This window comes from Guyanagaster necrorhizus (assembly GCF_019112545.1).
Source record: "Guyanagaster necrorhizus MCA 3950 unplaced genomic scaffold BT62scaffold_13, whole genome shotgun sequence".
NCBI classification, from domain to species: Eukaryota; Fungi; Basidiomycota; class Agaricomycetes; order Agaricales; family Physalacriaceae; genus Guyanagaster; species Guyanagaster necrorhizus.
Window position 1 is genome coordinate 450,250 of NW_025064892.1, and position 11,736 is coordinate 461,985.

The following is an 11,736-nucleotide window of genomic DNA, read 5'->3' on the forward strand; positions in this document are numbered from 1 at the left end:
ATAATACACGATCCCGTATATGTTCCACGTTTGTCATGAGACGTACTCGTGTGCAAAATCACATTGATCGCCATACTTGCATCTGTTTACGGAACGATCAGTCTCCGTCCCCAATTTAGACATATGTTGATTCAATGCTCGCCTTCCTGCCTGAAAGAAACTGCATGGTTTTCTTTTATTGTGTCTATACCCGCCATCGTCAGTTCGCCCACCCCGACCACGGCCGCGGGCCCTTCCTATTCCACGCGCCCCTCTTCCTCCCCCCCGCCAGTGGCCGGCCCCCTCCGACGTGTCGTCCTGGAGCCCATGTCCATACTCGGTAAATCCCCCCGGCTGTTGTGTCCAATTTTGGTCACCACCTCCGAAAGGAATTTGATTCGCGTTCCCATTCCCAAATAGAGTTGGATTTAGTTGTTGTAAAAGCTGTTGTAGCTGCTCCGGCGGCATCGTAGATAATGCAGACGCAGTACTGGCGTCAACAGGAGGTACATTAATATCTCCATTGCCATTTACACCGAAGGGCGGAGTCTCCATCGCGCCCGCCAACTGGGCAACAAGGTCTGCTACTCCAAGGTTTGATGGCGCTGGGTCGGCATTATTCCAGAATACAGCTTCGACATCAGGACCCGACGTCATCGTCTGCACGTCTCTATCGACTTCTTCATCCGGTATTTGGTTTGTGGGTTCACCTGGAGAAGGGGGAATATGTGCCGGAGTCATGTACATCGCACCCAACGCAGTCTCTTCCCGCTGCTCTTGCGTAGCCTTCTCCTCACTAGCATCTCCTCGCGGCCGTATTTCGATATCGATCGGTATGTCGATCACTGTTCAGGCTCTGTGTCAGGTGCTACGCGCAGCTAATACGTCTTTAACGCTTACACTGAGGTTCAGACCAGTCTATTGTCTCTTCAAAGACATGCTGATGAAGGGCAGCTCCCTCACCCTTTTCCAATTCGCGCGCGCTGTGTGCAGTATGCATACCCTATAATAAAAAGCAAGCCAGAGAGAGACCCGCAGAATGGGGATATTAATTTTACAGTAAGATTGAAAAGCGAGTTGCTGACATCTACGGGATCGTCATCATAGACAGCCTTCTCTATGAAGCGTATTGACTCAAGGTCGCTATCAGGAGCCCATGACACCGATTTCTTCTTTCTACCAAGCCTGCTAGGGCCAGGTACAGCAGCTTGAGGAGGACTACTTGTCGTGGCCGTCGGCGGTGTCGGCGTAGGAGCGGGAGACTCCTTCCGACTCTTCGCCATCGACTTGAGAGCCTCCTGGAACGGATCGATAGACAAAGGCTGTGAGACATTAGCATCAGGCTCCTTCTTCACCACAGGCGCCTTCTTGAACGTCGGCAGCTTCGGTTTGGGTTTCGGTGCAGAGAAGAAAGATGAATCTGACTTGGCGTCTTTCGCCGCAGGCGCCGTCACCTTCTTCGTCACCGTCTTTGTAGGCGCCAAAGTCACAGTGGGCTTTTTGACGGGCGCAGCAGAAGGTTTGCTAACAGGTGCTTCGAGTTTCCGCTTCTTTGTCTTCGGTTCTAAACCAACATAAATCGACCATTAATATATATTCAGCGTTTCAAACTGACATGACTCACCCTCGCTTTTCGTGTCATTCGCGACTTCAACGATCTGACGCCATCTTCGTTCGATGTTCGAAGCCATATCCTTGATCGCTGCGTTGCATAGAACACAAGAAACAAGTTAGATACATGTATTTTATCTCATGATTCAAACACGTCGGGACCCGCACTGCTAGTACTATTAAAAGGGATGCCAACTGCAATATATGCATGTCGGGCACACGTCGACTTGCATTAGGCAGAGAAACACACAACTCACCCGGAGAAGGTGGGTCCTTCGACAGTTTTACTATCAACTTGCCCAACTTGTACGTTTTCAAGGCGTCAATATTCAGTGGTAATCGATCGACAATCTGTTTGAAACCATGAGAAACATGGTACATTCCTCTGCCTGCCAAAAAGTGGGACTCACATGTAGAAGCGGCATGATCGTCTCAACCAAAGTACTATCTTCCTTTGTTGCGAGCACGGACTTGAGCCACTCTCGAGAGATGTCCATTGCAGTCGGATTTTCGGACCAGGCCCGAAAATAGTGATTACCTGCGCCGTCACGGATCTTAGTTAATATCTCGAGACGGGTGGCAGCGTCGACATCTTGGGGGCCGTAAACTGATATGCGAGATGCCAAAGTATTGACGGCCTGGGCTCCGGTGAACGCGGAGGCCTGTAGAAGCGGTCTGATCGAAGTGAGGAATTGCTGTTTGCGTTCCTGTGGTGTGGAACCTGGTGGCTGAGAAGGTGCTGGTGGGGGTGCTGCCGGCGGAGCGGACTGCGGTCCTGATGGCTGGGGTTTGCCGTAGAACTGTGATGGTACGATGGTCGTCATTAACTGGGAAGGAGAGTGCAGGGCCTGAGGAGAAAGGGTCCCTTGTGCAGATGCTGTGGCTATTTGCTGAGGATACGAATGTGAATACAAATATGGATTAGAATTGCTGAGTGATAATGAAAGATGCGTGAAAGGGTATGAAGTGCGTGATTGCTGAGGCTGAAAAGAAGAGGGCTGGGAGTACTGTTGAAGGCCATTAGTGGCTGCACCATTCAGCGTCGTCAGTGCCGGACTAAAAGAGAGTTAGCTCCATGATGTGTTAATGAAAGATTGGATGATTTACTCGATGATCATCGGCTGGGGGGGTGACTGGGCTTGCAGTGGAGGTGAATGTTGCGGTGCCGCTTGATGCTGGGGCTGGGGTTGGGGTTGGGGCTGGGTTGCTGGCTGGGAAGTAGGTGAAGACGAGGGGCCTGCGCTCGTTGCGCCATTGAGACTGGAGTAATTGGACAGAGGGACGGTTGACTGGGAATTCCAAGCCGCACCATAAGGAATCGAATTGAAGGGGGCCTGGAAATAATTCTGGAAGGACTGGTAAAAGGCGGTCGACTGAGGTGAAAGTGCAGAAGATGAACCTGTGGCTGTGTGAAGAAGAGTTGTCACGATTAGTTGAAACAGCTTGCATGTCGGACGGTACGCACTGGCGATGTCACCCATGATATCGGCGAAATCCAGCGCTGCTGTCGTTGGCGCTGTGCTCGTCGTCGTCACAGTCGGTGTAGACGTCGACGTCCCTGTCGACGCCGTGCGTTCTTTGGACCAATCCTCAAGGGACGAGGTCGGACGTGATTCATGAAGACTCTGCTGCGACGGTTCGGTCAAGATTTGGGTCTGCTGCTGCGGTGAAATCCATTGACTGAAATAATTTGGGTCCATCGCGACTTTTTCTCTCTTCCTTTTTCTTACCGAGTCTTATGGACGGTAAGACAACTACGACGCCTTTAGTGGGGAAAATAAGCACAAAGGACCACTCTGCGCGCCACCAACGATGCCAGTCTGCTCGACAACGGCCTTATTGACGTCTTTTCGCAGTGGTAGCTGGTCCGTGCGACGCCTTTTGAGTATCGAATGGCTCCAACAGCGAGCCAAATGGGCGACTAGATATATTGGGGCGGCGCTTCAATTTATTTAGATCTCCGTATTGGAGCTCCGATCAAAAAACAAAACCTAACAAAAATGGTGAGACCTTAATAAACGAACCTTTGAGCAAGGTTTCAAAAGCTAAGCAAAGCTAAGCAAGGTTCAGAAAATCGTTGACTCAGCGACTCGGAATCTGCCATGGCTCCTTCAACATTGGAACACGACCGTATTCTGGTATGTTTTCTTCATCGACGCGTCGTGTTTGCTTGTTGACACGCCTGTGCAGATGGTACGCGGTCTCGAAGACTTGGTCAAGTCGATGAGACATTGCGTCGAGACTTCTGAGGCGTATCTCACATCGTATAAGGCTGCATTTCCTGGAAATGGACACCAAGAGGATGTGAAACCTATCAAGGCAAAACGGAAGCACTCTGATGCAGAGGAGCCTGCCGTCGATGGCAAGCGCAAGCGCCTCGTGAAGGCAAAGGACCCGAATGCTCCCCGACGCCCCGCTTCGTCCTACTTGTTGTTCCAGAACGAAATGCGGAAGAAAACTAAACAGGAACACCCAAACGTCACCTACCAAGAACTCACGCTTCTGATGTCAAAAATGTGGTCAGAAATGACGGCCGCAGAGAAACAGGTTTGATTGTAGATGCCTCCCAGATAGTCCGTTTCTCATTTTCATCTACTGTAGATATATAGTGATCAACATGAAGTGCTGAACAAAAAGTACGAAGAAGAACTGGCTGCATACAAGGCACTACCCAAGGGTGACGAGGAGGAAGATGAAGAGGGTTCGGTGCCTGCGGCAACGGTGTGTAGTTCTCTCCACGCGTACTTACTTGGCTTCTGACGACGTATTACAGAGCAAGACCACCACCCGTGCCCCAAAAGAAAAAACTACCGACAAGGTGAAGGAAAAAGCGAAGAAGGGCGAGAAGGCGAAGGATGAGAAAGCGAAGAAGGATGAGAAAGCAAAAGAAAAGGAGAGAGAGAAAGAGCGCAAGATGGAGATGGAAATGGAGAGAGAGAAAGAGAAAGAAAAGGAACGCGAGCTGGAAAAAGCCAAGCCCAAGCCCAGAAAGTCAGTCCCCGTGATAGCCACTGCGGAATCCGATTCGAGTGAAGAGGAAGAGGAGGAGGAGGAGGCATCATCATCATCATCATCCACCAGCGACAGTTCTGACGAAGACGAGAGCCTACCTGAGAAGAAGGCCAAGACTTCCGTGCCGGCATCGACTGCGACGACCTCGAGGAAGAAGAGAGCGTAGTAAGAGGTACTTATTTTGGACTATGTATGATCTTCTGATGCGCGTTGTATCCTACTTATGCTGTACCTAACCTTTACGCTTGCGGTGAGATCACGAGATGCACTGTAATGCAGTGCCAGGACCAAGGCCGGACCCTTTATAAGGCTCTTCCCCGCACCACGACCATCCTTTTACATTTCCTTTGAATGTCTCAGCCTCCATCGTACAGCAGCGACCCCCAAGTAAACCCAGATACCCGCCAGCTGCCGCCTGGCTGGATCTCTCAATACGATAACAAGTAAGTTTCATTGCCCTCGCTTATCACGATCGATGAGATTCACGGTCCACAGCTACAAGACTTGGTGCGCCTATTACTCTCAATATCTCTGGCCGATGACTCTGACTGTGGCCCAGGTTCTACGTGAATACTCAGGTGCAGCCGCCAGTTACTACATGGAATCACCCGCTAGGCCCACTACCGGCCGCCGGTCTCCCGCCCAGCCAGTACGGCCCTCCAGCTGGACCACCGCCCCCTGATAATCGTGGGTACAACCAGCCCCAGCCGCAACAGGGTTACGGCGGCTACGGCAATCCCCAGGGGCAATACGGTGGCTACAATCCCGGCTACCAACAGCAGCCACAGAGTTACGGTGGATATTCACAACAGCCGCAGGGGTATGGTGGATACCCTCAGGATGGTTACGGCCAGCAACAGCAGAGCGGGGGGAGCAAAGGTTGCTATTCTTTTATAGCTTTATCTGACGTTCTCTAATTCCTGTACCACAGGATTACTTGGTGGTCTCTTCGGAAAGCAGAACAATCAAGGTTATCCTCCTCAAACTGTCTACCAGCAACAGCCGCCAAAGAAATCGGGTGGTATCGGCATGGGCGGTGCTCTCGCTATCGGTGCGTATCGCTGCCGTCCTGTCACCTGCTTTGATCCCTCATTCTTTTTTAGGCGCCGGTGGTCTACTCGGTGGAGCTTTGCTCGCAGATGCTATCAACGACAACGAAATGGATGCATATCAAGACGGTTTACAAGATGGCGCGGACCTCGATGGCGGTGATTGGTGAAAACGTTTCCTAACTGCTTCGTGCTTCTTTCTTTCCTTGATTCCAATTGTAACTATGACCATTTGTATTGTTTGTATACACTTGCAATCGATATTTGTATGAAGCTTACCCCCCGGGTGACCTAGGCATCTCCCGTTCTTGGTAACATGCTCTACTTCATTTACACAGAAAGACGTTAATGGAAGGTCTTCTCACCACAGACCGATACTTATCAATGCCTTTTTCCCGACCCTCGCTCGAGTTTCGCCGAGGGAGTTTGCTCCACGACTTGGCATCTCGACTCTATGGTTGCGCATAACACTTTCTTAGAAGATTGCGTTATCGTCAAACCTGCAATTTCACAACTTTACGCCTATAACGGAGGAAATCTCCAGTCAGTTCTTGGTCATGCTGACATCTCCGTAGGGACGCGTTATGCATGGCGAATCTCCGAAAGTTGCTATGATATCGCTTTTTTCCTTGCATTGTGCGCGACAACTTTCTTGCTCGTGTGTATAGTGGCAATTTTGTCTTGGGTAAAAACTGTCGGAAAATGCGTGGAGCACAGATAAAACTGTTTGAGGCCCGTACAACTAGCATGACCAAGAACCGGATCTTCTCCATCGGTCCATCGGGACGAGTTACGAAAACCAAACTTGACCGACTGGGAACAAGGATAACACTCCTACAGGTTACTGATTCACGATCAAACGGTCAGGAGAACGATTGAATAACGCTTCGATTCAGGCGTTTGTATCAAAGTCCGTCGGGTTTCCCTATTATGGTAAAGCCGACAGACAATTCGGTGGGTTTCAATGCTCCCTTATGACTTTCTTCATTGCTGATTCTTTCTCTTTGTGCCCAGAAACTCTACTTGGCTTTGATTTGTCTCCTGTAGATTATAAGTAATTGTCTTCCACGCGCTAATCTTGGTTCTGACCGTCGCTGTTTTTTCACCGAATTGAAAGCGGGATTTCATTGAAGCAAAGTTTCTCGGTACCTATCTCGGATTTAATCGCCCCAGATTCTTGCTGTTGTCTCGATGTTATGGTTGCCGCTTAGTCCCCAAGTACCAAGTAATTTCCACCATGGTTTACGCCTAGAATATGAGCGTGCATCGAAGTACTGGCTACTATTACAACTGGCTTGGAGACTTGAAGATGGGTCTCTGAGAAACCGGTCTTCAATGCACAAGCTCTCGGATGGTCCTGTGAAAATTTTCTGACGCGTAGAAGACCATCGGAAGCATTTGAAGATAGAGCAAATACATAGCACCATCACCATTGCAACCTGGCTTTTACGGCGCCTTGTTACCGTCCAGCGTGGGCCTGTACCAACCGCTCGTCCCACCATCTGCTATCAGAGGCTGTTCGTGTTTGTACCTTGGCAGAACCATCTCCCCTGTTAAGCCACACCCATCTACAGTTACGAAAGTCAGCGACTAGGACGAATGAAAGGATCGGCGGCGCTTACTTGTATCGTAAAGTGGTCGTTATGATAGGACCAAACTTGGCACTTGGGTTATGATTATCCTCCCAAAGCCAGATATCGTCCCTATCGCCTTGGCAGTTACTGACAGCTAGCGTTAGACTATATCTGAGTAGTAGATGAGGACATCATACAAGTGCAAGACGCCGGGGCTCATGAGTGTGTGTTCTTCCCCACTCCCGTCCAGCCTGACTTGCCGTCTGATATGCTCCTCTTCCGTCATATCCTCTTCAATATCTTCTCCAAAATGGCCTAAAGTTAGGCCTAGCTGCTGCCGACAGATACTGACATCCCATCGCATTGATAGGTGTCTGAACATCATCGGTCTGTAATACCAGATGACGTGAAATATACCCTGGTCGGCGAAGAATGGATTGTAGGGATCAAAAGGGACGGTTTCATCTGCCATGGGACTGGGTATCCCCTCACTTATTCCTCGGGCGAACGGCATGGAGGCCAAAGAGGTTTTCTCTGTTTCTGGGAGGAGGCTTGAAGGCATAAGCATAGCGGATGGATTACGCATGAGGGCAAAGTTCATGAGCATGATACAGCTGCAGATCTGGCCCGGATGAGAGGTGGGACCTAGGGTAGGGAATGACATGAGAGTGCGTCTCTCGAAATGCTTGAAGTCGTTCCACTAGAAAGGGCAATGAATTTAGATAATGGCAGAGGATTGAACATACGTACGAGCTCGAGAGGATCAACGAGGAATATCATGTCGGTATCAATGAATATTGTTTTGTCAACGTCTACGAGCAGTTCATGTATAAATACTTTGGTGAGGACATTCCAGTTCTCTCCTATGCCAGCACGATGGCCTCGTTCGCGCACACGTTCGGCAGTTAATGGGTAATATGTTACCTGAACAGTAGGCGATTACATTAGTACATGTCATAAAAACTAAGTTTAGGTACTAACCTGTATATCATAAACTGGTCGTGTGAACAAAGCAAACTTTTTCTCAAGGTACGGGATATTATCTTCGGTGCATATGAGATGAAAGTGCAGTGGCCGACTTGTGTGCATGATGGCAGACTTTATCGAGACGCTTCCTTCATGTGCGACGCCTTCTCCCATAAGAACGAGGGTAATAACAATAGGCTCAGACTGAGGTGGAAGAGCCATCAGCGTCAGAGGCCGCGATGAGCAAACCAAGGAATTTGGATCGGAGGTGAGACGAGACCATTTGGCAAAGTAGAGGATGAGAATGAAAGCAATGGCGCAGAAGGCATATACCCTATAAGCCCGGGACATCTAGAAGAGAGAGAAAGCAAAATACAAAAAGCCATACAGTACTCCTGAGTGCCAAATTGTGAGTGCCGCAGTAGTCGCAGTGATCAATGAACCTTAGTCACGGATCCAGGTCCAAAGGCAGATATTTAGTGCACGAATCCGATTTATATAGCTCATATATGAAATTACAGGACATTGTTTTCCGTTTCAATCCGCGATCCATTCATTTACCTAAAGGCTTAACGTGATGGGAGTACAGCCCAGGACAACAATACCATTCTGCGTCAATTTAGCCCTCTGGAATTCTTCAGAATTCGTGTTGACACTCACATAGTTTGTTCCCGTGCAGCAGGCGAGTTGCTTATTGCACTGAAAAGTCCCAGGACCGATGACCGTTACAGGATCACAAGTGATACCGCTTGTAGTACCCATCAGTTTTCATTATTGCCTCAAAAGATAAACGTACACATCGCCAGTTAGTCCAGCAGTTGGAATTCCAAGCAAAGCGATGAGGGTCTGGGCTGGTTCCTCCTGAGGCTAAAAACTCATCGTGGTCATTATCTTTTCTTGCAAGTGTGGATGAACGACGCACAGTCTGGACGTATGTACAGCATTGGAGCGAACCAACACTACAGCTGTCCCTGGCAGCTATCGCAGAGCTTCGTGTGGCCGCAAGGGTGTTTACAGCTGCAAGAGCGCAGATGAAGATGGATGAACGAGGAAACATTGCTTTAGCTGTACTCAGGATTCTTCTGCAAGCCGGGTGAGCTTTTCTTGTGTTTCTATCTCATTTATATTTCTAAACTCTCAAGTGACCTCCGCCTAAAATTCGAGTAGGGACCTTTTTAAGGATTCATTCCGACAGGCATTCCTAATCAACAACATCGACTAGCAGACATTTGAAGGACAGCACGATGGCGAAATTTATACAGCCTGGCTTTTCAGAATTTCCTAGGCACCCGAACCTTTGTGGTGCCCTTGTTCAATCCGGTACGTACTCTGCCCGAGGCACAATGCTTTTAGCCAATATACAAGCCCAATACTGACTCGTTTATCAGTCAGTGCAAGAATTTTCCATATGTTGTTTTGGTTCTATCCTCTACCTCACGAGGATTACATAGTTACTTGGAACATGGTACGGAGATAGATATCTCGTTTACGGAGAAAATAAGGCAGATCATACGTATCCTTCAAGCCAGGACTGATGTCGGAATGATGCACCGTAAGAGCAACGAACAGGCTAGTCTCCATCTCATGACTTGCTTGGTGTAGACCCCTTAACTATATTCTCTTGTACCTCAAGCTCTCTGAAACAACGCCGCTGTCTAGATGTTTACCACTTGACGGTAGGTTGTATTGCCGGGCGTTCCACACAAAGTTGCTTCAGAACACGTTTAGGAACATCGTATATGTCTGGTGAGTTTTCTATCCAGATGTTTGTGTGGTCACAAGGAACGAATACAGTGGTTTCGAGCTCTTGGAGTCCACTGTTTAAGAACCCGGTGGAAATATGGCCCGGAGCTTGTGAAACCTAGGGAGCCCTTCCATTCTGTGGACAGATCGTTTATCCCATCGTTTATTTGCGGGTGTACTTATCCTATTCCTGGGCCAAAACATCGCCAATCCTGGCGATATATCTGTGAAATGGACATCGAAGACCATTTGCCGATTCAATGTTCAACATCTTATTGTTACTTGAAGCTTTAGGTACATGCTGCGACAACCATTTGTGGTCAGCGCTATGGCGGAAAACAAATTCATTTTCAGATTTATATCTTCGCTACTCATACAGGAAAATACAAAGGTAGCGAATGCACAGGAATAGACAAATTCGAATCTTTTCATGCCATGGTAGTACCACAGTTTCACTGAGCAACCAAGCTGACGGGAGTACACCCTAAGACGATGAGGCCATTCTATCTACAGTTTCAATACCCACGGTGCTGCTAGACATGTATGGTGGTACTTACGTAGTAGCTCTCACCGGTGCAGCAGGCGAGCACGTCAGCACACACGAAGCTCCCAGCGCCGCCGAGGGTCGCCACGGGGGTACAGTTGATGCCGCTTTGAGGTACGAGTCAACAAGGGACTTCCGAACGGTGAGGCACATACATGTCAGCGGCTGTACTCGTAACAGAAATTCCAAGTGTTTGGAGGTCGGTCTGAGCTGGCTGGTCCAGAGGCTGAAAGGTCATTGTTATCAAAAGATCAGAGGACTGCAAGTGAGCGACTGACAGACTCGACGTATTGGCAACACTCTAGTGTACCAGTGGTACAGATGCTTCCGACAACTATGGCCGAGCTCAACGCTGGAATTGTGCTGGTGGCAGCCGCAAGAGCATACAAGACGATGAAGGCACGGGGATACATTTCTAGTGTGTCGTATGAGGGTTAATGGCACTCTTGAGTTGTATGGATAGTTGGTGAGTCGTCGCCGCATTTATAGCGAGTCCCAACCTCCAGACTATTTTTGAATTCCAACGTGAAGCACTCATTTCAAAGTTCTAGATCAAAAATGGATTGTTGAAAGATAGAACGGTGCCGAAATAGTAGAACGCCTAGCCTTAAATCTAAAAATTATCTACAATAATAAGGGACTGGTGAGTAAACCTAGTCCGCCTCCAGGGCGGCCTTACCTAATGTGGAACTATTTCGGATTTCCCCTTTGGCGCGTTGGTTTTGGTTGGGAGAAAACATTCGACGGACCCCCGACTAATTTCTGTCCCCTTAGTGGTAACTTATCCAAGAGTCTGTTTATACGGTACGGTTACATTTGGACAATTGATTAGTCCCCCTAGGTTTCGAGATGTATATTATACTATATACAGGGTAGTCTGGTCGCTGACCATCATCCATAAGTACCTGCTTCTAAAATCAGCAAACTACGGAATGTTGGTTCTGTGATGAATATCAAGTCGTGTGTACCTTGACTTACCTCCCTAACCGCTTTTCCAGCTTCGCGTGACTACTAGACAGTAGATTACGTGACGCTGAAATTACATATGCCGTCGTTCATTACATCGGTTCAGGGCACGCCTACTGACTGATTCAAGAACTGATACATATATTGCCTGACACTCGTCTTGAAGCTTGCGGGAGTACACCCCAGTAGTAAGATAGTTCTATGGGAAAACCGTTGGCGCCTCTACTCAGCAGGTAGTTGTTTTCGAAGCATATGACCTGCAGCTGGTCAGCGCAAGGCATTCCCAGGTACG

At 48.7% G+C, this 11,736-nt stretch overlaps 6 protein-coding genes across 6 annotated transcripts; 2 read left to right on the forward strand and 4 right to left on the reverse strand.

Moving 5' to 3' along the window:
• Positions 1–33: 33 nt before the first annotated feature.
• BT62DRAFT_1006200 (uncharacterized protein) lies at positions 34–3,290 on the reverse strand (the record flags this gene model as incomplete). Its single annotated transcript, XM_043177226.1, has 8 exons — positions 34–824; positions 880–982; positions 1,038–1,543; positions 1,604–1,681; positions 1,848–1,941; positions 2,001–2,646; positions 2,698–2,995; positions 3,056–3,290. 8 exons carry the CDS (start codon positions 3,288–3,290, stop codon positions 34–36), a joined length of 2,751 nt encoding a protein of 916 aa, XP_043039523.1.
• Positions 3,291–3,594: 304 nt separating this feature from the next.
• Positions 3,595–5,045, forward strand: BT62DRAFT_932364 (HMG-box). Its single transcript, XM_043186343.1, has 4 exons — positions 3,595–3,728; positions 3,781–4,137; positions 4,192–4,311; positions 4,364–5,045. The coding sequence occupies exons 1-4, from the start codon at positions 3,693–3,695 to the stop codon at positions 4,766–4,768; spliced, it is 918 nt and encodes a 305-aa protein (XP_043039524.1). The 5' UTR covers positions 3,595–3,692; the 3' UTR covers positions 4,769–5,045.
• An 895-nt stretch (positions 5,046–5,940) lies between these two features.
• BT62DRAFT_148898 (uncharacterized protein) lies at positions 5,941–6,439 on the forward strand. The gene is made up of 2 exons (XM_043179856.1): positions 5,941–5,962; positions 6,022–6,439. The coding sequence occupies exon 2, from the start codon at positions 6,106–6,108 to the stop codon at positions 6,370–6,372; it is 267 nt and encodes an 88-aa protein (XP_043039525.1). The 5' UTR covers positions 5,941–5,962; positions 6,022–6,105; the 3' UTR covers positions 6,373–6,439.
• A 671-nt stretch (positions 6,440–7,110) lies between these two features.
• Positions 7,111–8,314, reverse strand: BT62DRAFT_895956 (uncharacterized protein; the record flags this gene model as incomplete). The annotated part of the gene is made up of 5 exons (XM_043183240.1): positions 7,111–7,219; positions 7,274–7,372; positions 7,423–7,925; positions 7,976–8,149; positions 8,207–8,314. 5 exons carry the CDS (start codon positions 8,312–8,314, stop codon positions 7,111–7,113), a joined length of 993 nt encoding a protein of 330 aa, XP_043039526.1.
• Positions 8,315–8,683: 369 nt separating this feature from the next.
• Positions 8,684–9,511, reverse strand: BT62DRAFT_149021 (hydrophobin 2). The gene is made up of 4 exons (XM_043179857.1): positions 9,114–9,511; positions 8,988–9,058; positions 8,852–8,939; positions 8,684–8,800 (listed from the first exon to the last, which is right to left on the reverse strand). The coding sequence occupies exons 1-4, from the start codon at positions 9,246–9,248 to the stop codon at positions 8,753–8,755; spliced, it is 342 nt and encodes a 113-aa protein (XP_043039527.1). The 5' UTR covers positions 9,249–9,511; the 3' UTR covers positions 8,684–8,752.
• An 814-nt stretch (positions 9,512–10,325) lies between these two features.
• Positions 10,326–10,949, reverse strand: BT62DRAFT_932367 (uncharacterized protein). Its single transcript, XM_043186344.1, has 4 exons — positions 10,757–10,949; positions 10,634–10,704; positions 10,492–10,585; positions 10,326–10,437 (listed from the first exon to the last, which is right to left on the reverse strand). Exons 1-4 carry the CDS (start codon positions 10,889–10,891, stop codon positions 10,387–10,389), a joined length of 351 nt encoding a protein of 116 aa, XP_043039528.1. The 5' UTR covers positions 10,892–10,949; the 3' UTR covers positions 10,326–10,386.
• Positions 10,950–11,736: the final 787 nt, after the last annotated feature.

Bases quoted from the DNA above. Each gene is read 5' to 3' on its own strand.
- BT62DRAFT_149021 (XM_043179857.1), bottom strand. From the start codon at position 9,248: ATGTTTCCTCGTTCATCCATCTTCATCTGCGCTCTTGCAGCTGTAAAC. The intron at 8,940-8,987 runs GTACGTTTATCT...GGGTACTACAAG, and splicing joins GCTGGACTAACTGGCGATGT to CGGTATCACTTGTGATCCTG. The intron at 8,801-8,851 runs GTGAGTGTCAAC...AAATTGACGCAG, and splicing joins GCTGCACGGGAACAAACTAT to AATGGTATTGTTGTCCTGGG.
- BT62DRAFT_148898 (XM_043179856.1), top strand. From the start codon at position 6,106: ATGGTTGCGCATAACACTTTCTTAGAAGATTGCGTTATCGTCAAACCT.
- BT62DRAFT_932367 (XM_043186344.1), bottom strand. From the start codon at position 10,891: ATGTATCCCCGTGCCTTCATCGTCTTGTATGCTCTTGCGGCTGCCACC. The intron at 10,586-10,633 runs GTATGTGCCTCA...CGTACCTCAAAG, and splicing joins ACGAGTACAGCCGCTGACAT to CGGCATCAACTGTACCCCCG. The intron at 10,438-10,491 runs GTAAGTACCACC...AACTGTAGATAG, and splicing joins GCACCGGTGAGAGCTACTAC to AATGGCCTCATCGTCTTAGG.
- BT62DRAFT_932364 (XM_043186343.1), top strand. From the start codon at position 3,693: ATGGCTCCTTCAACATTGGAACACGACCGTATTCTG. The intron at 4,138-4,191 runs GTTTGATTGTAG...CATCTACTGTAG, and splicing joins TGACGGCCGCAGAGAAACAG to ATATATAGTGATCAACATGA. The intron at 4,312-4,363 runs GTGTGTAGTTCT...GACGTATTACAG, and splicing joins GTTCGGTGCCTGCGGCAACG to AGCAAGACCACCACCCGTGC.